The sequence below is a fragment of the Equus asinus genome, chromosome 13 (assembly GCF_041296235.1).
Source record: "Equus asinus isolate D_3611 breed Donkey chromosome 13, EquAss-T2T_v2, whole genome shotgun sequence".
In the NCBI taxonomy this organism is placed as follows: Eukaryota; Metazoa; Chordata; class Mammalia; order Perissodactyla; family Equidae; genus Equus; species Equus asinus.
The window spans coordinates 43,435,360-43,461,269 of NC_091802.1; the positions used below are offsets into that span (position 1 = coordinate 43,435,360).

The window sequence follows — 25,910 nt, forward strand, 5'->3', positions numbered from 1 at the left end:
AGAATATAAATTCAGAGGGAAACGCACAACACCTGAAACCTGAGCCAGGCCGGGTGGGTGCTGCTTGACATAAGTTAGGCCCCTCAGTGGCTCCTTGACATGGGGACTATTCAAACCCCCTTCCACTCCCTCCCTCCCAGCAATGACTTTGACTTAGACTTGGTGGGCATGGCCCCATGCTGCTCTCAGTCCCCCTTCAACATCTGACTCTCAAAGGAAGCAGTGTCCCTCCTCCCCGAGTCACACTGTCCCTGTGCCCTCCAGCCCACCCCCACAAGCCTTGTCAATGTCTTTGGATTCACCAGCTCCCCTTCCCTCTGCCCAAGCTCCATGCTGGAAAACACTTGCATTGATTCAGCAGCCTGAAGAAGGCTCCCTCCTGCTCTCTGGCTGCTTCCTGTGGTCTACAGCCACTGCCTCCATGTCTGCACCGCCCTTCCCTTCCAAACCTCCGCGGAGGCTCTGCCTGAGGCACTCCACTGGGATTGTCCCTTCCAGGGTCACCAGATAACCTGATAATTACCCAAGTCAGGTTCTCTTTGTCCTTTTCCACCTTCTTGAAACCTGGCTCCCCACTCCCAGTGCCCCACTTTAACCTCGTTCCCCCACTCAGCCTCTGCCCTTTCTCTGCCATGTCCACTCCTTCAGCTCCCAGTGCCCCAGTGAGCCCTCTGGCCCTCACTGCCTCCCCAGACGCAGGCCTGGGACCTTTGTTCTTCTCGGTAGGTGTGGCCTGAATTGGTAGCCCCGCCCCTGCCTCCTTTCTGTATTCCAGTCTGCACCTGGGCTGGGTGGGGAGGCAGCGATCTAGCCACCACTAACTCGCAGGGGGACTGGGTGAGTCCCCTGACTACCCTGGGCTTCAGTTTCCTCATCTTTAAGTGAGGAGCTTGGATGAGATGATTTCAAGGGTCCTTCCTTCCAATAATAAAATACCATGACCTCCAATAAATCCCTTGTATCCCTTCCGTGCTGCTACTTCCGCAGACCGACTTACCACCACCTCGTTCCTGGTCCGAGGCCGGCTGCCCCTTCCTGCTTCGTCGTACATCCCTCCTGCCTCTTCTAACGCCTGCCCCTCCAGCCAGTCTCAGGTCCTCCAGTTCACCACCCTGCTGACTGTCCTCCCCACCACCTCCTTCCCCAGACCTTGTCCAGCCAGACTGAGCCACTCGTCTGGCCACCGTGGGCAGTCCGGCCCTGGCATCTTAGCTCCTGGTCCCTGACCTGGAATACCCCTTGATGACAGCAAGAAGGCCCCACTCTTCAAGGCACAGGTTTCATATTCTCCATGAACCCTGAGGTGTAAACCGTCAGACCACACAGGCCTGAATTCAAATCGGGGTCCTGCCACTTTGTGACCTTTGGCAAACTCAGTTTTCTTAATCTGAAAAATGGAGACTATTATTATTGGTTGCCACCTCACTAGGAAGTCGCAAGAATCACACGTTTGTGAGGTGCTTGGCACATTGTAAACACCCAGCAAAGTAACTTATTACCGCACACATGCAAATTCCCCCCCCAGGCCTCCCTCCAAGGCGCTTCACTAGAGCTTATTTTTACTGATCTCCCACCTTGTGGTGGCTCGGACCCACATCCCCATCTCCAGTGTACATTTGTGGGTGAAGCTGCTAAGGGGCTCCGTGAGACGCCCTGCTCCTGGGCGCCCCACCCCCAGCACATTGGGCTTTTGGGGCATGACTACATTGTGTGCTGGGAACCTCTCAAAGGATGGGGGTCTCCGGGATTCTGACACCCCAGGCACCTCTAACTCCTCCCTGAGGCGAGGCCTCTGAGCTTCAGAGCTTAAAGGAGAGGAGGGCTCACAAGTGAGAGGGAGGAGCATGAGGCTTCCTTTGGGGAGAGATTCTGATAAGGAGTGGTCCTCTCCTGATGGAAAGGACGGGGTACTGGTGGCGGGGGCGGATCTGGGAGGAAGCAGAATGAACTTCCTGTCTCAATGCTGTGGGCATTTTCCCTGGTTCTCCTGTCCCCCAGCATCATTTTACCAGGTACAGCCTCCCCAGGTGCTGGGGAGACAGGGCCCCGAGGCCCCCAAGCCATAAAGGAGTCTATGGGTCCTGGAGAAGGGCCAGGAAGCTGGTTTCCTCCTCGGCACCGTAAGGGCAACATGGACAGTGCGAGCCCAGGTTGAGTGAACCCTCTGCACCAGGTGCTGCTCTGAGCTCTTGAGGTTGTCCACTCATTTATCCCCTGCAGCGCTGTGAGGGAGGGCTTTTCTAGCCCTGACTTCACAGATGAGGAAACTGAGGCTCAGAGAGGTTGGGGGACCTGCTCAAGGTCACAGAGCCATTAACTAGGGTTAGACCCCAGCTGGTTGCTTGAGTCCTGAGTCCTGCTCTTCTTACCGACCACATCCCCCTGCCCCCTTGCGTGGCGTGCTCTCTGCTGCAGGCCTCGGAGACCGGGCGTGGGGCCTGGACAGCCTCTGTTGGCAGGAATCACTGCCCACCACACGAGCCCAGGGCCGGGCCAGCCGCCACCCTTCCCTTACCTGCAGCTGCTGGACCTGGGCCTTGGCCCCACATCAGCCCAGCTTGGCCCCTGTGCAGGAAAATTTGAGGGAGGAATTGGCTGAAAGGCAAGAAGAGCTGCAGGGGGAAGGAGGCCTCAGCCTCCTGGTGGTGGGGGCTCTGAGGGAGGGCTGGGGCGGGGGACCAGAGCCTAACAGCTCCCTCAGCAGGGTGACCCTGAGGGTGGCCTCAAGACTGCCGGAGGAGTGGCACCAGCCTCTGATTTCCAGAGTCCCCAGGCCTCCTCCTGGGGGAAACAAGAGATTGGCAGGAGTGACCAAAGGGGCCGCCATAGCTGTGGGGTTGGGCTGAGATTCCCCAGGAGCCTCCTGTTTGATTGGGGGAGTCAGGTCCTGCCCCTAGGAGCCCCAATCTAAGGAGAAAACCATCCTTGCTATCAGGGGCTAGGTCTGATGGGGGCGACAATGTCTACTCTTGTGAACTCCCAGTCTGTGGGGAGAGACAGCTGCTGCCCTCGGGGAGCCCCCAGTTTGAGGAAAGGCTGTCTCTACAGCCCCCAACCTCAGGAAGGAAGGCGGCCGAGGGAACTGAAGCCAGCTTCCTGCCTGGGAGAGGCGTGGAGCTTGTAGCAGAGCTCACACACACGGGGACAAGATGGAGGAAGGGGGCCTTGGACTGGGGAGTAGGGTGTGGTCAAGGGAGAGCCAAGGTGTCCAGCTGGGCCCACTCTGAGCTGGGGAACCCAGGAAGATAAGGGGCTGCTGGGGGCCGTGGGGCCATGTGATTGAGCCTCCACTGGAGCTGGCCCAGAATGCCACCAGAGAGGAGTCACTCTGGGGGCCAGCAAGGGTTCCCCAACAGGAAACCCAAGGAACCAGGGCCACAGAAGTGGTAGGAACGTGCCTCAGCCAAGGAGGCCCGAGCCCCAGGGCCTCCACTGTGAAATGATGAACTCCTCCTATCCTTTTGGGAGGCGCACCAGATCAGGGCTCACTGACAGGGCCCTGCGACATGTGTGGGTGGGGCAGGATGGATTCACCCTGGTGGTGACAGGTGTGCCAAATGGGGGCATGGAGGGTGGGATAGATGGACCAGATGGACCAGTCCCCTCCAGGCCCCAGATAGAAGGCAGAGGCGGAGATAGGGGTGGCCAGACACAAGTGGGACCCTAGAGTATGGGATGCACCTCTAACTGACCAGCTGTGGGAGACTTTGGGACGCTCACATAACCTCTCAGAGCCTCAGTTTCCCCGTCTGTAGACTGAAGAGCACAATCTCTCCCTCCTGGGTAATTGTGGGTTTCCAGGGAATATCACATAGTAAGTCCTAATTCCCCAGGGCCCCCTCTCCCCTACACCATGGAGGAGGTTTCCAAGAAGACTCCAGAGTCAGGGAACAATGGGCTCCTCCTTGCTGAGCATCTGGGTCCAGAGTGGCAGGTGACTGAAGTGGTGGGAAGTTGGGGAGGGGAGCCATCCCGTTCCCAGCATTGATGTCAACTTCTCGGGAAATCACCTTTTCACTTTTCCTGGGCCTAAAATAGAGATGGGGGGTGGGGGTTGTCACAAGCCAGAGGCAGCTCCCCCATCCCTGGCAGAGGCCCTGGTTTCCTGGGGAAGCAGAGGACCCAGGAAGGGTTTCCCTGCCTCCACTCCTGCTCCTCGGTGACCTGTGCACTCCCGGTGTGGTGCAAGGATGCTGTGACCTTGGGTACAAAGTCAGGACAAGGCCTCACCAGCGGCACCCAAGCCCAATACGCTCTCCCCCATCTCAGGTCTCTTCTGGTTCTTGGGATCCCCAGCAGAAGTCAGAGATCTCAGCCCCTATTATGGGGACGCATCTTGCCCAGGAGCCCAGGGCAAGAGCTGGGCTGGAGGGCACGACAGAGGAGGTAGGTTGGGAGGCCAGGAGATTTGCAGACAGGGCAACCTAGTCTGACTGGAGAGGGGAAGCTGGGGGGCTCCAGAGGTATCTTCTGCTCCTCCAAGATTTGGGCTGGCATGAGAGAGGCGGAAATAGGGCATGCTAACGGCATGCAAATGACCTGGCTAGTTTGTATGCTATTTAGGGACAAGGACGGGGGTGCCCTGTGTGAGGGACTCAGCCCAGAGAGGGCACGCCAAACCCTCCTGGTGGCTTGGGTGACGGCAATCCTTGAAGCCCTCCTGGGGGCAGGGGCATCTTTGGCCCAGAGAAGAAGGAGCCTGCAGGATGGAAAGGAGTCTGGACCGAGGCTGTGGGAGGACTCCGCAGTGACCTGCTACGCCACGGGTGGGCGAGACACCCTACAGGCGCGGAGCCAAACAGGACTCGGGCCCTCGGTTCCGTCCCCCGCCCCCCAGCCTGCCTAGCTCCCACAGCCTTCGACCCGGGCGCTCGGGGCTGAGTCTGGGCAGCCCCCTCCTGCACACACGCCGGAGGGGCGAACCCGGGCCGGGCAGCCACGCCCCCGCACCTCGATCGCGCGGGTCCCCAGACGGGCCGTCACCGGGTCAGAGCCCGGGGGTCCCTCTGTACCCCGCCTCCCTCCCCCTACAAACCGATGGGTCCTCGGAGCTGCCCACGTCAAGGGTGGCCGAGGAGGGGGCCGCGAGATGGGGACAGGGTGTGCCCGCCCTGCACCTGCTGAGGGGGCCGAGGCGGTGCGGGAAGGCGGGCCCCGGGGCGGCGCCTCTTTTGTCCTCCCGTCGCGGCGGCCCCGGCCCGGCCGGCTGGGGGGGCCCGCGGGGGGCGGGGGCGGGCCCTCGCTCACGTGCTCGCCGCTCTGCTCTTAACCCGGCCCGCCGCCCCGCCGGGATGGCCGCGGCCGGAGCGCGCTGAGCTGGGCGCCCTCCCAGCCGCCGCCGCCCGCGCCCCCCGCCCCCCGCCCGGCCGGCGCCCCCGCCCGCGGCTCCCGCAGCTGCGCCGCCCCGCCCCCGCCCCGCCGCCCGCTCCGCCGCCCGCCGCCCTCGCCGCTCGCCGCCGCAGCCCCCGGACCCGGCGGATTATGAGCCATGAGGCGGCTGCGGCGCTGGGCGTTCGCGGCGCTGCTGCTGCTGCTGCCGCTTCTCCCCCCGCCCGGTGAGTGACCCCCGCCCGGCCCGGCGCCCCCTCCCTGCCCCCGCCCCTGCCCGGGTTTTGCGGCGGTTTCTGCTGCAGCCACGTTTTCCTGCAGTGCTCGGGGTGGCAGCGGGTCCAGGGCGCGGGAGATGGGGGTGCGGGGGAGGAGGGAGGGTGCGTGCACCCACCTGTCCCCATCCGGCCCTCCCGACCGCGGTCATTCCCCTGCCGCCGGCCAGTGCACTCTGCAGGTCTCTGCAGATTGGGGGGTGGGGGGGCAGTCGTGACGGGCGGGTGGGAGTGAAGCTTCTGGCCCCCTCTCCATCGGGCTCTTCCCTCTGCAAGGCAGCAGATCCCCCCAGGGCTCCAGGGGCCACACCAGAGTGGGGGATAGGGGGAGCCCACCCGTTCCCAAGTCTCTTGCCCCACGATGGGCATCTGCCTGCAGCTATGGCCTTGTCTCCCCAGGTCTTGGGATCCGGGGTCCCGCCGGAGCTCTGCGCTGGCGGGTCTCACCCCAGTTGGGAGTCTCAGAAGCCCCTGAGGTCACAGAGCCCAGCCGTCTCATAGGGGAGAGCTCTGGGGGAGAGGTCCGAAAGCAGCAGTTGGACACCAGGGTCCGCCAGGAGCCACCGGGTGGCCCGGTGAGTGCGGCTGGGGGCTGAGGCCAGGGGTCTGGAGCAGGCCCAGGAGGCCATGGGGCAGCCAGGGTTGGGACGCCTCCCCAGTGGCTGGCTCCTGCAGCTTCCCCTTCTGTACGGTGGGCCACCAAGTGGGTGCTGGAGCCCACTAGTGGAAGCACCCACCTGCCCCGCTCCAGCACCCCTCCCTTCATCATAGGACTCCCCTGCTCTCAGTGGGTCCGAATGCCCAGCCATGGTCAGCCTTCTGCTAGCCCCCACTCTTCTCCTGCCAAAGCAAGTGGTTCTACTCAAACGGGGCTTGGGTAGGGCAGTGGCGGCAGGGAGAAGCAGCTAAGAGCCAGTCAGGGGTTAGGGCTCCAGGTTCTGGCCACAGCCACCTTCAGTGGACTCTTATGGAACAGCTTAGTGCTTGCTCCTGCTTCGGTTTCCCCTATGCACTCATAATGCTTGCTCTCCTTCCTGCCCTCGCTGAGGATGGGGGTTCGAGGCCCCAAGCTCACCCACAGATGTCAGCTCTGCCTGCCCCTGTCCCTTTTGGCTGCCAGGCCCCTCCTGCCTCCCAGAGGAAGGTTAGGAATGAAGGAGATTAATTGCAATTAATAATTAATTAATATCATGTGAATAATAATCACCCAGATGGAATATTCATTCAGCATGCCTCGGCTCTCCAGGAGCTGGAAGCTGAAAGTTCGCCAGGCAGTGGGGGCGGCGGACAGCGGGACGGCAAAGGCCTGGGAGAAACAGGAGGTGTAGAGGAGAGACTCAGAGGAGGGGTACAACCAAGGTCTGGGAAGTTTTGGCAGCTGGGAGTGGTGGGAGGTAAATTGGGCTGGGCACAGGGAGGAGGAAGGAGGGAAACGGAGGCTAACGTTACCGACATCTGTCAGACTGGCATCTGGCCCTGCCTAATGTACTTGGTTAAAAGCCCTTAGGCGGCGGAGGGGGCTGTGGGGAGTGCAGGAGGGGGATACTCGGGAAATGGAAAGGAGCAGGAAGGCAGCATGCATAATAGATGGACCATCACTCAGGGCAGTGCGCAGGGGGGAGGGGGTGGCTAATGGTCCCGGGCAGGCAGGCCTGGGTGGGGGTAGGTGTGGGGGAGGGGAGGGGGTGGAGGCGGCCCTCTGCACCTGCCCAGGCTCCCTGGGAGGTGGTAGATGGGTACTAGGGATGATCCCAGGGCCAGAGATGGGGTGTCCTGGCAGGATTTGGCCCTTAGTCCCACTTTCTTCCCTGGCGTCCCCCTCACCTGTCACCTGTGGGCGTCAGGGCTGTGCTGGCTGGGAGCTGACCGCCCCCCTGACTGCTGGGACTCCTGGCTGGTGCTTTAGGGGATGTGCAGATTGGAGGATGGGGCGATGCCACCAGGGGTCAGAGGACAGAGATGAGGGAAAGCATGGGGGCCGGGTAGGGCTGATAAGTGGGGTGCTCCTTCAGCCTAGTTCTTCCTGAAGAGAGGGGGGTTCTGGGCTATGGCAGTGCCTGTGCCTGTGTGGGGACATCAGGATGGGCGCAGTTGGGCAGGGTGGTTGGGTGTGCAGGGATGGATGTCTCTGAGTCCTGAGTAAGTGTGGCATGTGTGCATGCAACGTGTGTGTGAGTGACTGCGTGATTGTGCCCCCGGGGGCAGGGCTGGGAGTGGAGGCTTCCGTGGGTCCTCTCCAGTGGGGGTCTCTCTGGGACTGAGCTTTCTCAGGGACCTCACTGCAGCTGCCCCAGGGGACTTACTCATGGCCCTGCCTTGTCCCCTGAGTTTCCCCTGAGGTGGAATACTCACAGCTCTGTAAGGCAGGTGACTTTTGTCTGCCCATTTTGCGGATGAGCAAACTGAGGCTCAGAGAGTTTAGGTAACTTGCCCAAAGCCAATCGGATCTTAAGCAGTGGAGCCATTTTCTCCGAGACCAGGGCACTTTCCACGGCACCATTCTGCCTCCAGAGACTCTGGATTTGGGCACAGAGGGCACTCACCAAGCCCACCCAGTGCCAGTTGGAGGAAGGCTGAGGGAGACAAAAAGACGTGTCCAGGGTATTGCCCCCTGACCGGAAGGAGACATTGCAGCGCTCTGTCTCCCACCTGGCATTTCTCCCTGGAGCACGTGTGCCCTGGGGGCTGATGGTGGAGCCAGCGCAGGGTCCCAGCAGGAGGGCCCGCCCTGGCACGCCTGGAAGTTATTTCATTGGGATCCCAGGCCAGCAAGGGGTTGGGTCAACAGCAAGGTCTCCATCTGCTGTGGGTCATGCGGCAGCTCTGGGGCACATGCTGGCTGACGGGGCTGGGGTGGCGCGGCCTTGGGTGTTAACCTGCTCTGGCCTGGGCCTGGTCCTGTCACCCCTCTGAGCCCCAGCTTCCTGATCCCCAACATCAGGGTGATGATAACATTAATCTCAGCCTCACTCACCCAGGAGGCGGGATGGGAAAGGCTTTGTGAGCCCAGGTCTCCTCACTTTTGTGAGGGGAGGACGGGGGAGAGGGAAGGTGACCAGAAGTTAGAAGCTAGAGAAATTATGATTTACTGGGCCCTTCCTGGGGCAGGCGCTGTTCTGCCTTCACACGTATTGATCTATGTCATGCTCATCACAGCTCCAGGAGGTGGGGCTGTTATGACTCCCATTTTACAGATGAGGAAACAGGCACAGAGAGGTGAAGTAACTAGCCCAGGTCACACAGCACTTAAGTAGCAGAGTCAAGATTGATACCCAGAGCAGCACTCTTAACCAGTGCACTGCCTGCCTCTCGCTCAGGGTGAAGAGGGGCGTAGGGGACCCTTTGCCCTCTTTGCCACTGCTCTCAACATTTCCCCTCTGTCCTGCTTGGAAGCAGGCCCAGAGAGGTGGAGGAGCTTCTGGAAGTGCAGAAACCTGTGGTCACAGGGAGCTTCAGCTGAGGGGTGAGGCAGGAGAACAAGCAGAGCCACATTGTACAGTTGGGTTGGTTGTTCACTGCGCAAGGTGCCTGGGCAAGGGAGCTGAATGAAACCGGTGGGCTCACGAGGCTGCATGTGTTCTGAGGGACCATTTTGCTAATCCACACGAAACTGCTGTGTGGGTCATACCTGCCCCTGGGGAAACCCAGACTCCTTCGGAACCAAGGGGAGGGCAGGATGAGGGTTAAGTGAATAGGGTGGGTGAGTGGAGGAGGGTCCCAGGCATAGGAGACTGACTCTCCTCTGAGCCAGCTTGGGGAGGGGACCTCAGTCACTGGGCTGAGCTCCTCTGAGAGCTGCCCAGACCAGCAGTTACTGGAAATGCTACCCAGAAGCCCTCAGCTGAGGGTGTGTGCTGCAGGGCTTGTGTTTTCTGGCTGCCGAGGGGTGGGGGACAGTCGGGTAAGGCTCAGTCCCCAGCCCTAGGAAGATGGCAGTCACAGGCAGGAGCCACAGGGTCCGTGCCTGAAGCCCCAGAAGCCCACGAGGGCCAAGGCCACGCTGTGGTCTCTGCGGCCAAGGTCGCAGCTTCATGCTGGGATCGGAGGGCGGAGGGGTCCCTGGGAGGGGCTGGAAGCCGGGGCTCAGCTGGCCCGGGGGTGCCGTGGACTGAGCCGCGAGGTTGGGCAGAGAGTGAGTTCACGCAGGCGGCTAGACATGGGTCTGAAAGGCTACACCAGGTGGCTTTGGGGCAAGGCTGCTGCAGTGGGGCCCGCTGCGCTGTTTTGGGCCGAGTGCCCTGGGCCAGCCGCCACAGCCCCTGGACCCCGCCTTCCTCGTCCAGGGAGCGGGGCTGAGAGCGTCTCCGCTCACCCAGGCTGCTGCTCCGGTCGAGGAGAGGATGTGTGTCCCGTGTCCTGCCTGTCATCTGGCAAGAGTAGATGTTCCACATCTGGGAGGCCCGCCCTCCTGTGCTGGGCGGGGTGCCGGGCAGCCTGTGCTGGCCTGAGCGCTGGGGGTCAGAAGCAGGAGCCAGGGCGTTTGGGGGCACCTGTTAGGCTCTGGCGGTGTCAGTGCAGGGACAGTGTGGGCAAGAGTCTTGAGTGCTCCCCAGCCAGACTCCGGCCTGTGGCTGTGGCCCTGCCTGAGCACCCCTCCTGGCTGCCTGGAGGGACCCAGCTGCCCAGAGTCTGTCCCCAGAGGAACTAATGACCTGTAGGAAGTGACTCTGTCCTCAAAAATTTAGGTCAAATCCCGTTATTGGAAAGTTGTCCAGCTCTTCTCACTCTCTGGGGCTCCTGCTGCTCTGCTAAGTGGAGGGACGCTGGCCAGTCCGCTGCTGGCGGAGGGGCTCCTCCCGGTGGTTCCTGCTCTCTGGCTTCTCCCCACCTGCTGCCACCCAGCCGGTGAGGTTTATCCGGTTCCTCCAGGCCCTGTTTAGGTGGAACATTTACACTCCCTTCTTCATTGATTATTATTATTACTAATGCTTGATAACAAGTTAAAAAGGGCTTTCATTTAATCCTCACAGCAAGCCCATTTTATCGATGGGAAACTGAGGCTCAGAGAGGTTAAACCTCAGCTCATTCAGGCCTTCTGACACCTTCCCACTCAACGTGAGTGTTGAGCCCCTGAGCAGGGCAAAGGCTGGCAGAGCCCTACTCCAGGGGACTACAGGTGGCCCATGTGAAAAGCTGGATCAGCCATCAAAGAAATCCACATCAAGAATTGTGGGCCGGGCCACCCCATGGCCGAGTGGCTACGTTTGCGCGCTCTGCTTCGGCAGCCCAGGGTTTCGCTGGTTTGGATCCTGGGCACAGACATGGCACGGCTTGTCAAGCCATGCTGATGCGGTGTCCCACATGCCACAACCAGAAGGACCTGCAACTAGAACATACAGATATGTACTGGGGGCTTTGGGGAAAAGAAGAAGAAAAAAAAGAAGGTTGGTAACAGACGTTAGCTCAGGTGCCAATCTTTTTTTGAAAAAAAGAAAAGAGCAGTGGGCCTAAAGGCCCGGGAGTGTGAGCGGCCACAGCCCCACGTGGGTTGGTGGGTGCCGGCTTCGCAGGTGAGGGTGAGGAGGGGAGGGTCGTGGGAGGAGACGGAGGCTCGGGAGGAGGCATTCGGGGTGACGGAGGGGCAGCGTCTGGACATTCAGATTTTCTGGGGCGCTTGGGAACCCTACAGCTCTTTAGTCTCCCTGTCTCAAGACTGGCCCTAGAGGTCTGGGGTGGAGGCCTGGCGTCTGTATTTGTGATTCTGGGACTTCTGGGGACCTTTGCCTCCTTCCCTCTGCACCCCGTCTCTGGCTGGGCCTGACATGGGGTGCAGGGGGACCAGCGAGGCCCAGCACCCTGAAGCAGATGCCTGAGGAGTGGATGGGCCCACGACAGGGAGGCCTCAGGGAGGGCACCGTCACCCCAGCCAGGTGGCCACAGCTGCCATGGCAGACACAGACCACAGACTCCAGCCTGAAGGTGCGACTTGACCCTGTACCTCCCCAGCATGGCCCTGGGCCAGTCACCTCCAAGTGTCCCTCCGGGAGCCTCAGCCTCACATTTGTAAAGTGAGCGCCAGACGGCGGGGCGGTTGAGATCAAATGAGCTGGAGCACGTGAGAGCCGATGGCCGGGGAGCAGGAGGCAAGGGCAGGGCACAGGGTCGAGGCCCGGCTGGCTGGTCACCAGCAGTGCTGAGCTGGATGCAGAGGAGGGCAGGTGGCAGCGGACGGAAGGGGCTCCCGAGGGAGGGACTGAGGGGTCATGGGAGAGGTCAGGGGCAGGCCAGGCAAAGAGCAGTTTGGCTTTGATAGAACATGGGCCTAAAGCTTGGCTGGGGGCGGGTCTTAAGACTGGTGCCAGCGGGAGCCCCATCCCCAGGCGCCTGGGGTGCAGAACTCCTGGGCACTATGTGGGTTTGCCTGATCTTTCTTTCCCTTCAGACGGGGGTGTCCCCTTGAGTCCCCCCATCGGGCCAGGCCAGGCAAACCTGCCCAGCTCTCCAGTGCCCTCCTTTCCTCCCAGCGCCTCTGGTGACTCCCCAGCCCCCGCAGCTGCCCTTGCACAGGTCTTATCTGGCCTGCGCCCTGTGTCCTGCTGGGGAACAGGGCACCAGGTTGGGAAGGGGGTGAGGCCCTGGCAGGCTGCAGAAGTGGTGGGGACAAAGAGGACCTGGTGTCTGTTCCCCCGTCAGTCTGGGCTTTCCCCAGACTGGGGGTCAGCTTGGTCCACACAGAGCGGGGAGGCCCAATGGGTTAGCTCGCTGACTTCCGAGTGAGGGAGATTCTGCAAGCGCCAGGGCCAAGTGCCAGAATCCTCCGGGCCCAGCATGACCCCGCCGCACAAGCCAACCTCACAGCCTTGCATCCGGCCTCATCTTCCCATTTTCAGTGGGAAAGTCAGGCTCAGAGAGGTTGCTGGATCATCCCTGCGGCTACAAAGCCTGAGAGAGTGGAATCAGGGCAAGGGGCCTGGACAGGCTGCTCCTCTGGGTGGCCAGTGTGGGGGCAGGATAGGGGCTTGTTAGGAGGGGAGAGGGAGAGGAGGTGTGGTTGGGGCCAAGGGTAGGGGCAGAGGTGGAGCTGGTCGAGGCCCAGGGGCACGGGGAAAGCAGAGATGGTCCAGGCCCAGGGAGGAGAGAGATGCTGTGACTCTTTGTCCTTGACTTTCTATTTTGAGTCTGATCGATGTTCTAGGGGCTCAGGATGGAGCTTGGAGCCTTGGTCAGCCTGGGATGGGGTGAGTCAGTGTCCTTGGGGCTCAGAGGGCTGCCTACCCAGGCCCTGGCCCCTTGCCTCACCTCACTGCCTCTCCCAGGGCCTCTCATGGACCCTGGGCCATCTCCATCTCACCTCACCTTTGCGGGGAGAAGGCCTTGGAAGCTGATTCCATAGGCTTGAATCCCAGCTCCACCACTTCTTAGCTGTGTGACCTTGGGCAAGTTAGTTAGCCTCTCTGTGCCTCAGTTTCTCCATCTGTCAGGCGAGGATAACAGAGGCATCTGTCCCACTGGGTTGTCGGGAAGATTAGATATGATCATCCTTGTAAAGCATGTAGAACAGTGCCTGGGTCACAATAAGTGCTCAGGAAGAATTAGGATCCTAGGTGGCTGATGAGGAAGCCGACCAGCACCAGGCTACGGATCTTGTGACACTGAGGATCTTGCCACCTGCTCCCCCGAAAAGAAAGGCAGCAAACAAAAGTCTCATGTGTGCACGGCCCGGGGGTGGGAGCCTCATCTAGGGGTCTGGATTTCAGGCTTCTTGAATGGACAGGGCTGGGAAGAAGGCTGCAGCCCCCCTTGGGCCTTTCTGCTTCTAGATCTTTGGTAAGACCTGAGGCCTGTAGGGGGCACCCAGGAGCTGAGAAGGCCGATTCCCCCCAGACTCTCTCTCCTGCCCCTTCTCATGGGGCTGCTTTCTCTCCGGGCTCACTAGCTTCAGGTCTAGGGTCCCCACTCCCTGCAGTAGCTGGGTGCCCAGGCCTGGGAGGGCAGCCTTCCTGCTCGTGCCTGGTACGTTGCCATGGCAACCTGGAGCCTCCCAGCCCCACTGCAAAGGCCCCTCTAAAAAATTTATCAGGAAAACTTCCATGTTTAAAAATTAACTAGGGAATTGAAATATTAAAGATGAGCAGCTTTGGGCGAGGCAGATGCAATGGGCTTGGGGCAGAGGAGCCAAGTTCTCTCCTCCCGAAAGGATGGCCTCTGCCCATCACCCCAGCTTCCAGGGGCCCATGGTCAGCTCTAACGCACTCCACCGTCCGCAGACTGCGAGGCCTCCTCCTCCATAAATGGAGGCGGGGGACAGGACAGGGGGACAGGAAGGGAGGGGCCTGCTTCAGCAGGGTCTGGGGGTCACACTGCACCCCATCTCCTGTTTGCCCCTTTCCCATGATGCTTCTGGGGGCCTCCCCCCTGAGGGTGGGGGATTGGGAGGTAGGGAGGCCCTGGCCTGCGGCAGTGGGCAGGCTGAGCTTCCCCTCTCCATCCCTGCTGCTCCCATAGACTGGCCCCAGGGAGGCGCCTGCACAGGGAGGGGCGGCTGGCACTTGCCCCTATGCTGCTCGCTGTGCCCAGGGATGCACACTGTCCCCAGGAAAGGAGTAGGTTCTTGGAGGAAGATGAACTTGTGCAAAGCCTCTTCCCCCCAAATCAGTGGTCCCTGTGGCTGCTGGACTGGGCCATCCCCTCTCCAGGGCTACTCCCTGTTCTGGGCTTTCCCCGGTTCCCCTTTTCCCACCTCCAGGCCTCCCTGGGCTCACTGCCCCTCTGCCCTCCCCCTGCCTCCAGCCTGCTCACCTGGCCCAGGTGAGTTTCGTCATCCCAGCCTTCAACTCAGACTTCACTCTGGACCTGGAGCTGAACCAGTGAGTGTGGCCTTGAGCCCGGGAGCAAGGGCAGCAGGCGGGCGGGCAGGGCAGGGCCTGGACTTGGCTGGTTGCGGGTGGGAGGGGGCCGGGCTGGGGCAGGGGACCTGGAGCTGAGCCGCAGTGGGCCCCCAACCTGACCTAGCCCCATCAGCGACCCCTTCCTGCCTCCCGCCTGCTCTGTTTCAGTCACCTCCTCTCCTCGCAATACGTGGAGCGCCATTTCAGCCGGGAGGGGACAACCCAGCACAGCACCGTGAGTGCCTTTGGAAGGGGACAGGGGAGGTGGGGTGGGGAGACAGGTGGCCGGTGGATATGGGGTCCAGGGTATATTCTACACTCGGGATGAGCCCGACCCCTCAGGACCCTCCATCTCCCCACCTTGGGAGCTCCGGGGGTGGAGTCAGGGTGCCACATCGAATGGCATCGAGCCCTGCGCTGCCCTTGCCCGGCTCCCAACGTCAGCCTCGCAGCGGCCTCTGCCGGGCCCGGAGGCATTTGAGGACCCTCAAGCTCCTGCCACCTCTCCTGGGAGGGGCAGTTGGGGAAATGCCCCTCTTGCCCAGGACCAAGGCCATGGGGATTCCTGGCTGCCCAAGACACCAGGGTCCCAGCCCTGGAGGCCCAGGGCCGAGCAAAGATGAATGAGTATCTATAAATAGCTCCCGCAGCCTGTTCAGTAACTGGAGCACAAGTAATTCTGCAGGAAGCAGGGGTGGGCGCTAGTTCCCCTCTGACCCGAGAGCTGGGCCAGCAGGACACCAGCTGCTCACAGTTCCTCAGCCACAGACCGTGTGCAGGGCTGGTCCACGGAGGCCACGGCATCTGTGAACACACTGTGCGCGTGGAGGGCGGGGTACATGGCGTTCACCTGACTGCGTGAGCTAAGTGCTTAGAAGAGTGCCTGGCTCGCAGAAGGTGCTCTCTGAACGTTAGCTCTTCTTCTTGAAGGAGTCTGATCCCTGCAGCAGCCCAACAAACGGTTAAGAACCACTGATGTAGTCCAACTTCCTCATTTGGAAGTGAGGTGAAGGAGGCCCAGAGAGGGCTAGGAATTTGCCCAGGTTGAAACAGCACATTAGGGGAACACAGCCAGAGTAGAACCAGGGTATGCCCAGGGACTGCAGCCACCTGCACCCGTGGCAGCTTCAGCGGCCCTCCAACGACCTCCTGCCCTCGCGCCTGGGCACGGGCGCAGGGCCACTCACGCTCTGCGGCTCCTCCAGGGGGCGGGAGACCACTGCTACTACCAGGGGCAGCTCCGGGGGAACCCTCGCTCCTTTGCCGCTCTCTCCACCTGCCAGGGGCTGCAGTGAGTATGGGGAGAGGTGGGGCGGCCGGGAAAAGCCTCCGGCCCGGGCCCTGGGGACGGTGGGGAGCTGCGCCTCTCTCTCTGCAGTGGGGTCTTCTCTGACGGGAACTTCACCTACATCGTGGAGCCCCGAGAGATGGCCAGGCCTCGGGAAGCCCCCCAGGTGAGACCCTCAGGTCCTCTCTGATGGCCCTGCCACAGGTCCCAGTGGCTGTCGTCCCAGTGGCTGTCGTCCCAGTGGCTGTCACTGCCTCCTCCTCCCTTGGTAACCTCAGCCTCACTGCCCTCCTCAGTGACCCCAACTCTGGTTCCCTCCCCCTGTGTCCCCAGCTCCAATGTCCCCTCTGTCCCCTAGGTAACCTTCCATTGGGCTCCAGTGTCCTTTGCCCCTATCTCTCATGGCGCCCCCCAGGTCTTGACCCCGGAATCTGAGCATCTGGGAGATCAGATCCGACATGGGAGCTCTAGCCAGTTCTGGGTCACCCTGGGGTGGGGTGGGGGAAGGACTGGAGCTGTCCCCCCAACTGGGCTCAGAGCAGACCTGGCTGGCCCCCAAGAACTAATTCCCCTTCATTGCAGGGACCCCTTCCCCACCTCATTTACCGGACCCCTCTCCTCCCAGCCCCCCTTGGATGCAGAGAACCAGGTAAGGGAGGGAAAGTGGGGCTGGGGAGGGGGCCGGTTGTGCCCCCCTCACCTGCCCCCTCCCCTCAGGCTGCCTGTTCACTGCCCCCGCCCATTCTGCTCCTCCGAACCGGCCGAGGCTGAGAAGGAAAAGGCAGGTACGGGGGCCCGCACAGACCTCGGGCTGCAGAGACCTCAGGCTGTGGTCCAGAGCAGGAGCACACCCCTATCCATGGCTGGGGCAAAGGAGGGCTCAGACTGGTGTGGCTGGGGGCTAGGGAACCATCTCTGGAAGGAGGCCCCCCACCCCATTCCCTAACATCAGTGACCACACACGTCCCCATGGTGGACAGACTGAGGCCGCCTGCCCTTGTACCAAGGCTGGGGAGGGATGGGACCCCCCATTGCCAGTGGGCTGCTGGCACTGTCTCTGGCTGGGTCCAGCTCCTCTTCCTCGAGCCTATCCATGGCTTCAGGCATGGAGGGGACTGATTCCAAGTGCCCACCCACCCTCCAGGTCCGCCGGGGCCACCCTACAGTGCACAGTGAGACCAAGTACGTGGAGCTGATCGTGATCAATGACCACCAGCTGGTAAGTTCCCAGGCTGGGGGTGACTCTGAGAGGAGGGGTCAGAATGAGCTTCACCCTCCACCACTCTTGTCTCTCTCAGTTTGAGCAGATGCGACAGTCGGTGGTCCTCACCAGCAACTTTGCCAAGTCCGTGGTGAACCTGGCAGATGTGGTGAGCAGTCTGCCCTCCCCTCCCCCCGCCTCTCACAGCCCACCCCACACATCCTTGGGGTGAGCTCTATCAGCTTCTGTCTCCCCACTTCCTGGAGGGACACACTGAGGCCCTCCTCTAGCCGTGTCCCCTCCCCACACCCCTCTTCCAGCCCCCTCCTCATCTTTTCCCCTCTGGGCCCAGATGTACAAGGAACAGCTCAATACCCGCATCGTGCTGGTTGCCATGGAAACGTGGGCAGATGGGGACAAGATCCAGGTGCAGGATGACCTCCTGGAGACCCTGGCCCGGCTCATGGTCTACCGGCGGGAGGGCCTGCCTGAGCCCAGTGATGCCACCCACCTCTTCTCGTGAGTCCCCCACCCCATGCATCCTGCCAGCCTCTGCTGGTTGCCATGGTGCACAGGGTTATTGAACACCTGCTCTGTGCCAGGTGCTCTTGGAGGATTGGAGACTGGGCCCACCTTGCTCCTGCCCCCAGCCACTTGCAACAGGCTTGGCATCTCCCCTGCATCTTGGGCTGATGCCCCTTTTCTCTACCCCAAGTGGTCTTCCTCAGCCCACCACCTCCCCTTCGCCCCCTCTCCGCCTTTCACACTGTCCTAGCATCCCTTCCTCAGCGACCCAATGCCCTGGTGGGAAAATCTGATAAAAGGTCTTTGCAGTTAGAGATGATCCAGTTGGAACCTCTCATTTGGCTTACGGGCAGATGAACCCACAGAGGGGAAGGGGCTTGCCTGAGGTCACATAGGCTGACATGAAGGGCAGTGCTTACCTCCCCAAGGAAGGGCTCTAGCACGGGAGGCCTCCTAGTCTCCCCCTCCCGGCCCAGGGGAGCCACTGGGGTGAGGGGCAGGGGTTTCTCCTGACAACCCTCTCCCTTCCAGGGGCAGGACTTTCCAGAGCACCAGTAGTGGGGCTGCCTACGTGGGGGGCATCTGCTCACTGTCCAGGGGAGGGGGTGTGAACGAGGTGAGCAGCGTGGGTGCACGGCTGGGATGGGGGGTTGGAGGGAAAGGGCCTGTGCCTTTCGGAGGGATGTAGACATCTTTTTGCTCCATCTTCCTCACCCCAAGTATGACAACATGGGGGCCATGGCAGTGACCCTGGCCCAGACGCTGGGGCAGAACCTGGGCATGATGTGGAATAAACACCGGAGCTCAGCAGGTATCAGTGAAGACCCTGTGTGGCCCCACAACCAGCCCAGACCCACATCCAGCAGCTCTAGAAGTGAAGAGGGTGTCCATGGGTGGGGGGCGGGTGGGTGATCCTCCACTCTCCCTTATATCCACCTGGCTCACCTCTCAGGGGACTGCAAGTGTCCGGACAACTGGCTGGGCTGCATCATGGAGGACACTGGGTGAGTTCTTGGGGGAGGGTCTTGGGCGAGGGGAGTCCTAGAGGGAGCACTGGGTGGCAATCTGGACCCGGTGGCCTCAAGAGAGCCAGATCTCGGGACCACTCAGGATTCCAAGAAGCCCAGTTTTCAGCGGACACTGCACAGGGAGTCCCAGATTCCCCCGCTGGACACCAATGCTGGCCAGACTGTAGTGCGCTCTGTCGCCACTGGGCGCCGCCAAAGCCTCGTTTGAAGGCGCCTTCTCTCCTCGGCGCCCCAGCCTCCGACTCCAGCTTTGGAGAGGGCACCGGAGAGAAGTCCCCGCCCACTCCCGCTTGATGGGCAGGCGGGACGATCCTCGTGCAGTCTCCGGGTACACAGATTCTCAGCCTCCTCGAGATGGTGACCGAGTCCCCCGTTGCATCCCATCCCCAATCTTGAGAAGGGGCGAGGGAGTGTGCCGGAGGGGAGGGCGCGAGCCGGGCCCCAGCGGCACCGTCCCCTTACCCCTCCCCAGGTTCTACCTGCCCCGCAAGTTCTCCCGCTGCAGCATCGACGAGTACAACCAGTTTCTGCAGGAGGGCGGCGGGAGCTGCCTCTTCAACAAGCCCCTCAAGGTACCAGCCCCGGGGCGGGGAAGGTGGGAGCGGGGCTTGCGCAGGATCTTGACCAGACTCCCGACACCCCTTGCCCGTCCAGCTCCTGGACCCGCCTGAGTGCGGGAACGGCTTCGTGGAGGCGGGAGAGGAGTGCGACTGCGGCTCGGTGCAAGTAAGTAATTACTGTGGGCGCCAGGTGGGGTGCAGGAGACACCAGTGCCCTCGAGGGTGGGCCCGGGTGGGGAGGATGCGGGCTCGCCTGCCTCCCTCCCTTTCTCCCCGCCTCTCTCAGGAGTGCAGCCGCGCGGGCGGGAACTGTTGCAAGAAATGCACCCTCACTCATGACGCCATGTGCAGCGACGGGCTCTGCTGTCGCCGCTGCAAGGTGAGGGGGACCCGCAGCTGGAGAGGCAAGGAAGCGCGACGTGCAGGGACCGGGGCTACTGAAGTTCTGATGCGGGGCGGGACTTAGGGAGGAGCCGCTGGAGGCGGAGCTAATCTGGAGGAGTGGGGCTTGACCGGAAGAAAGCCCCAATGCGGAGGGGAACGGCGGGGCGTGCGGCCCAGGGCCTGTTGGAGGCGGGGCTACAAGGAGCGGGGCGGGGCCCCTGCGGAGACGCGGGGGGCGGGGCGGTGAGCGGGTCTCGGGGGCTCTGAGTCGGCTGCAGCGGGCAGCCCCCGGGTCCACGGTTCCTGCCTGAGCCCTGGGAACGCATCCTTTTTCCAGTACGAGCCGCGGGGAGTGTCCTGTCGAGAGGCAGTGAACGAGTGCGACATCGCGGAAACCTGCACCGGGGACTCGAGCCAGGTCCGGCCGGCCGGCCGCCCTGCGGAGCCTGGGGCGGGGCAACCCCTGTGCCTATCTGTTTGGCTTTCGGGCGACTGTTCTCCGGGCCCCTCTGCTTCGCTGCTGGCGTCGCCGCCGCTCATCAGCCTGTTTCCTCATCTGAAAAGAGGGTTCTTCATGCCTCTTGGCTTTGCTCCTTCAATCATTAAACCATTATTTATAGTCTGGCTGGTGTTCCCAGCGCCTGGTGTAGTGCCTGCCGTGTGCTAGGGATCAGAGTGGTAATACTAGTTAACATCTCTTAAGTCCTTATTTGTGCCAGGTGTGTAGTTTCCCAGCCCTGTGAAGCAGATTAGGGGAACAGGGAGACTGGGGAGCCTATGGCACTTGCCAGTCTGCATGGTCTAAGATCCAAGCCAGACCTCTTGTACTTGACATGGAAGAGCCCTGTCACATGAGCCCCTACATGGGGGGCATTTGACACCCCTTCATTCCTTCCTGGGGCTGCTCTGCTCAGTCCAGCCCCTCTTTCTGCAGTGTCCCCCTAACCTGCACAAGCTGGACGGTTACTACTGTGATCATGAACAGGTATGATAGCGTGTGGGCTCCTCCCCTCGGGGCCTGTCTCAGTACAGTCTGTCTGGTCTCCATTCTGACCACTCAGTGTCTCAGTCCCTTGTCTGCTGTTTGTCCCTTAGGGCCGCTGCTACGGAGGTCGCTGCAAAACCCGGGACCGGCAGTGCCAAGCCCTTTGGGGCCATGGTCAGTCTTTGGCTAGGGATGGGAGAGGGGACTCTGGAGGACCCAGAATTGAGAGACTGGGCAGGTTCTGAATATGCCCTCCAGCAACTGTGTGGCTCCCCAGGATCTCAGGCCCCAGCTGGACTGGGGCTCCGGCCAGTGTTGGGTCCAGGTGGGCTCTGGGGTGAGGGGAGTGACGCCTGGCATAATCTCCTTATAGCGGCTGCTGATCGATTCTGCTATGAGAAGCTGAACGTGGAGGGGACAGAGCGTGGGAACTGCGGGCGCAAGGGGTCAGGCTGGGTCCAGTGCAATAAACAGTGAGTTGCCAAGTCTCCTGGTTGGGCCTCCCCAGCTCTGGGGCTAGGGAGGGTTTTTTCGGAGATAGAGCAGCAGGTTCTCCCAGGACCAGCCTTTGAGTCTCAAATGGGAGAATACATGAAAAATCAGGGGATGGGGAGAGGGCAGATTCAAGTTCAATAGCTGGGTCTGAGGTCAGACTTGGGGCTCACTGTTTCCATGCGGCCCCACAGGGACGTGCTCTGTGGCTTCCTCCTCTGTGTCAACATCTCTGGAGCTCCTCGGCTGGGGGACCTAGGAGGGGACATCAGCAGTGTTACCTTCTACCACCAGGGCAAGGAGCTGGACTGCAGGTGTTGGCCCAGGACCATGGCTGGGGAAGGGGAAGTTGCAGCTGTGATGGGGTTGGGGGCAAGGACCGAGGCTAGCAGTGCCATTTCCCCAGGGGTGGTCATGTGCAGCTGGCTGATGGCTCAGACCTGAGCTACGTGGAGGACGGCACAGCCTGTGGGCCGAACATGCTGTGCCTGGATCATCGCTGCCTGCCAGCCTCTGCCTTCAACTTCAGCACCTGCCCTGGCAGCGGGGAACGCCGCATCTGCTCCCACCACGGGGTGGGTGCCTGGAGGCCAGGGATGGTAGGAGGGGCTGGCAAGAGGAGACAGAGTCCTGCTCACCTCTGCTGGCCCTGCCCCACCTGTAGGTCTGCAGCAATGAAGGGAAGTGCATCTGTCAGCCAGACTGGACGGGCAAAGACTGCAGTATCCACAACCCCCTGCCCACGTCTCCACCCACAGGGGAGACCGAGAGATATAAGGGTGAGGCTGTGGCTGGCCAGGGTGGGCTCTATCCTTCCTGTTCTCCATGCCTGTGCCTGCCAACCTGCCAACTGAGCCCTGCCCTCCTCCCTAGGTCCCAGCGGCACCAACATCATCATTGGCTCCATCGCCGGGGCTGTCCTGGTTGCAGCCATCGTCCTAGGCGGCACGGGCTGGGGATTTAAGTAAGAGAACCCCCCCCCACCACACACCCCCTGGCATCCTCGGGGGTTATCAGAACCCCAGTCTGGTGGAGCTAAGGGGCCCTCCCTGAGAGGTTAGCTAAACCAGAGCTCACACATGACAGTCCAAGTCAGCCCACAGGGTCCTGTTTTAACATTTAAAAAATTGCTTGCTCACATTTAGAAACAGGAGAGTTTACATTAAGAATCCTGATTTCCAGCTTCTCTTGAAAAGTAAGCAGATCAGGCGCCCCTGTGCCTCACTGCCTCCCAGCACAGCCACAGTGGGGAGCTGAGCAGGGCTGCCTGAGACAGGGCCTGCATCCCCTGTCCCTAGGCCCCACCCAGCCTAGGGTGTTCCGTGTCTGGGGCCCTGGAGCTCGTCTAACCCCGAAATGTGCAAGGAGGGACCTGAGGCCCAGGGTCTTACAGTGCGTCAGTTGTGGAGTCAGGACTCAGACCCAGCCCCCAACTTCAGGAGGTCTTCTCGATGTCTCTCCCTGGGCCTGTCATTAGTGTCCAGGCCCCGGGCCCATCTCTGGGGCAAGGAGTCTCCTGGGAGCCAGAAGGCCCCTGCCTGAGAGAAGGGGAAGGTCACAGATGGCTCCTTTTCCTTTCTCTGCCTCTCCTCTCCTCGGCTCCTGAAGAAACATCCGCCGAGGAAGGTACGACCCGACCCAGCAGGGGGCAGTGTGACGCCGGCCACGTCATCCCTCCCGCTGTCCCTGTCTCCTCCATCTCATTCGTCACCTCGCATTCTGTTGATGGGGAGCTAGGGGGTGATTCTCCTACCCGCACTGTCACTGCTGTCACTACCGGGGTGGGAGAACTCACTCTGGGAAGAAAGTTCTCAGCCGCCCTTGCCCCCTTCTCTAGCTGCCCATCTCCTCAGGCCTGGTCCATTTACTCCTACCCTGCCTAAGGCCAGATCACCCTGGCCAGGTGGACCCTGGAGCTGTGCCCCCCACAGCCCCTGTCCCCTGGGAAGGGAGCCTACTTCTGTGTCCCATCTGTTTTGTCTTCCATGTCACCGCTGTCTGACCTCCTGCCAGATCCCCTCCCTGGCCAGCCTGTGATTTGCTGCCTCCAGGGCCCAGCCCTGACCTCCCAGGGCCCGGCTCAGGGGCTCTCCCCCTGGGCCCTGCCTCATAGTCTCCCTCGATGCCCCCTCTCCGTTCCAGGTCCGGAGGGGCCTAAGTGCCACCCCCCCTCCCTCCGAGCCTGGCACCCACCGTCTCCACCCTGAACCACGAGGCTGCCCCTGCCCAGCCACAGAGGGAGGCACCATGCAAATGTCTTCCGGGCCCAAGCCCTTCAACTCCTGGCCCCACAGGGGGTTGGGTCGGGGTGGGGGGTGGGGGCGGGGGGGGGCTGTGGCCCTGCCCTTCACACCACCAGGGTGGACCAAGCCTGGAGGGCATTTCCCTCATGGTCCCCCACCCCACCTCATGTGGCTTTGGCCTTGAACACCAACTCTCCCTGTGTGAATGTAACTTCCATCATCACAGATTGCCACAGCTCAAGTTGGGGGGGGGGGGGGCTAGAGGGATGCCCCAGTGGGGCAGGTGGCCACCAGCGGACATGGCCTGGGATGGCCCCTCACAAAACCAGGCAGCTGGGACCAGGGTTTTCGCTCTCTGGGACTTAGGGGGAGGGAACCGACATCTGCATTTTTTTCTTACTGAATCTTTATGTGATGAATGTAACCTTGGGGGTGCTGGGGCCAGGGCACTTGTGGGGATCTTTTGACATTTGCAGGAGGGCCCAGAGGAACGGAGGCATGGCCGTCCCCTGGGCCCTCCCCTGGGATGAGCACCCTAGAACCCTCTCCCTGAACACAGACGTCCCCAAGCCAGACAGGGGCCAGGCATCCCTGCTTGCCTCTTCCGCCCAGCCCTGCTGAGCTTGGAGAAAAGTCCGAGTGCTGATTCAAACCAAAGCTGCCTGTTCCGTGCCCAAGGCCTGGGTCATGGGCATGGTGACCACGTGTCCCAGATTGTCTTCAATTCCAAAATGACTGTCGTGCTGTCCCTACCAGGACGCATGTATTTGGGGGTCTAGAAAACATAGTCCCTGAAATAAAATGGCACCTTCCCCCTTTCAAGAAGGGTGATTCTGGGGCTGACTCAGGGTTTAGGTGCCCTCTGGCGTGCCTAGAGGTCCCAGGCTGGGCCATCTTCCCAGGAAGGACTCTCCCAAGTAGGAAGGCCAGGAGTGGCCCAGTGCCTGGAGAGTTAGGGGCTCTGCCTGTGATGTGCAAGAGGAGGTAGAAAAAGGCAGGTCTCATGTATGATCCTTAGCTTCTAGAAAAGTCCTCAAGGCCCAGTCACACCATTCCGCTCCTTACCCCATTCCAGGGCCGAGTAGTAAGTTTACAGTTGTCCCCATTACGTCCTCTGATCCCCCTGCAGCCCAGCCTGAGAGAGAGGCTGAATTCCTCAATCCTCCCGCAGTCCTGTCCATGGCCTTCCCTCATGATCCTCGCTTGGGACAGGAGCCCTGGCTCCTCAACTGCTGAAAACCAGCTGCAGGGGCAAGATGGGGGTCCAGCTACCTTATGGATGAAAGCCACAAATGAACGGAGCCCCTCCCCTCAGAGATACCCCACCAGCACTGAGCAGGGGTTTCTGAACACCCCAGGGCCTTTGAGCTGCCTGTTTCAGTCCCTCTGTTTCTGGGGCATCTCTGAGGAAGAATCATGGAGGAAACGGCTCCCTGTTTAACTGTACCACCCCTCAGGGCAAACCAGGGGCTGAGACCCCTTGACACCCTTTTAGGTGGCCGGATGCGGCTACAGTGGGGTCCTCAATACTGAGCTCCAGCTGGCACTGCCCAACAAGCGGGGGTAGGTGGGCCACCCCTCTGGCCAGTCCTGCTCCACTGGTCCCACAGGCTGGGGCAGGGGCAGGAGGGTAAGGGCTGGGTTTTGCACTATTGCTGCAATACCTTAAGGCATCCTCTGGTGGTACACACGTGCACACAGGTGGCGATGCATCTGGCACAAGCAGTTGGATCCAAATCATACAAATGTGAACAGTTCTGCACACGGGCACGTCTGTGTGCACATACATGGGGGTGGGAATGAGGATGTGGACAATGCTAGACTTCCTGTGACCAGTCCACGTGGCTCCCAGCTGTCTGCATCCTCCTGCCCCACCCTAGGAGTGCCCGCCCTGGCAGTGCCCAGGGAGGAGTGGAGGCTGCACTGGCCTGGGCCTGGAACTGGCTCCATACAGCATCCTGTAAATATGTCATCTGGGGCTTGGGGTGGGAAGGCAGGGACAGGCGCATCAATTAAAGATCATGTCCTGGGGCTTCCATGGAGCTCACACCAACCTGTGTCTCTCTTTTCTGTAAATGACTGCACTGTGACCCAGGACCCTTCCCTGTCCTCCTGGCCCTGCAGGGAGCAGGATGAGACAGAACACGGGAAGTGAGTACACAGGACAGGGCTCCGGGAGGAAGGGGCTTCCATTCACGGCCAGGAATCAGGCACTGACTGGGTGTGGGCCTGGCCCTTCCACCCCTCGGCTCTTCTAGCAAACATAACTGCCCTCCTGGCTTCAGCAGAGCAGAAGGGAGGTGAGCGGGAAAGCATCTTGCCAAAAAGCAGGAGACCCAGCTTCCCTTTTATGGTTGAAGCCAGGGTAGCCTCTCCTCACCTCCCAAGAGATTCCAGAAATCTGGTGCCAAGGGCGTGGTGCTCTTGGGCCTGCGGAGAATTTGCTGTTGTCTCACCTCTGCTCCCTGCTGTCGTGCTTGGGGCAGGAAGGGACTGAGCAAGGCCAAGGCCAAGTGCTCCTCCCAGCCGGAGGCCCAGTCTGAGCCAGGAACCTATTATTCTCATCCCTGGAGGGAAGCTTCGGACCTGGAGGTATCCGGCTCTTGAAGTCCTGCTTGTTCAGGGAAAAGATAAGAGGAGAGAGGTGGGGGCAGGGAATGAAGGAATGGAAGGGTAGAGAGGAGATAATGGGAGCAAGAAATAGCAGCAGGCAGAAAGGGCCTGGGGACAATGAGCAGCTAGGAGCCCCAGGATGACAGCCCCGTTCCCAAAC

General features: G+C 61.2%; 1 protein-coding gene across 2 annotated transcripts; it reads left to right on the forward strand.

The window, feature by feature from the left end:
- The first annotated feature begins 5,390 nt into the window (after nucleotides 1-5,390).
- ADAM11 (ADAM metallopeptidase domain 11) lies at nucleotides 5,391-25,185 on the forward strand. 2 transcript variants are annotated; one of them, XM_044745783.2, is made up of 27 exons: nucleotides 5,391-5,555; nucleotides 6,003-6,178; nucleotides 14,334-14,410; nucleotides 14,600-14,666; nucleotides 15,637-15,722; nucleotides 15,810-15,885; nucleotides 16,302-16,368; nucleotides 16,437-16,504; nucleotides 16,864-16,938; nucleotides 17,018-17,089; nucleotides 17,273-17,439; nucleotides 17,977-18,061; nucleotides 18,166-18,256; nucleotides 18,398-18,449; nucleotides 18,946-19,045; nucleotides 19,128-19,199; nucleotides 19,320-19,412; nucleotides 19,755-19,835; nucleotides 20,352-20,402; nucleotides 20,513-20,576; nucleotides 20,776-20,875; nucleotides 21,089-21,208; nucleotides 21,301-21,469; nucleotides 21,559-21,673; nucleotides 21,768-21,858; nucleotides 22,503-22,520; nucleotides 23,037-25,185. In XM_044745783.2, the coding sequence occupies exons 1-27, from the start codon at nucleotides 5,489-5,491 to the stop codon at nucleotides 23,050-23,052; spliced, it is 2,316 nt and encodes a 771-aa protein (XP_044601718.1). In that variant the 5' UTR covers nucleotides 5,391-5,488; the 3' UTR covers nucleotides 23,053-25,185. The 2 variants fall into 2 exon arrangements, with proteins under 2 accessions (XP_044601718.1, XP_044601717.1); XM_044745782.2 differs by lacking the exon at nucleotides 23,037-25,185 and having other exon boundaries at nucleotides 22,503-22,691.
- The last annotated feature ends 725 nt before the right edge of the window (nucleotides 25,186-25,910 follow it).

Excerpts from the sequence above, each read along its gene's own strand:
- ADAM11 (XM_044745782.2), top strand. The coding sequence starts at position 5,489 with ATGAGGCGGCTGCGGCGCTGGGCGTTCGCGGCGCTGCTGCTGCTGCTG. Across the intron at positions 16,505-16,863 it reads GGCTGAGAAGGAAAAGGCAG|GTCCGCCGGGGCCACCCTAC; the intron begins GTACGGGGGCCC and ends CCCACCCTCCAG. Across the intron at positions 19,046-19,127 it reads TCTTCAACAAGCCCCTCAAG|CTCCTGGACCCGCCTGAGTG; the intron begins GTACCAGCCCCG and ends TTGCCCGTCCAG.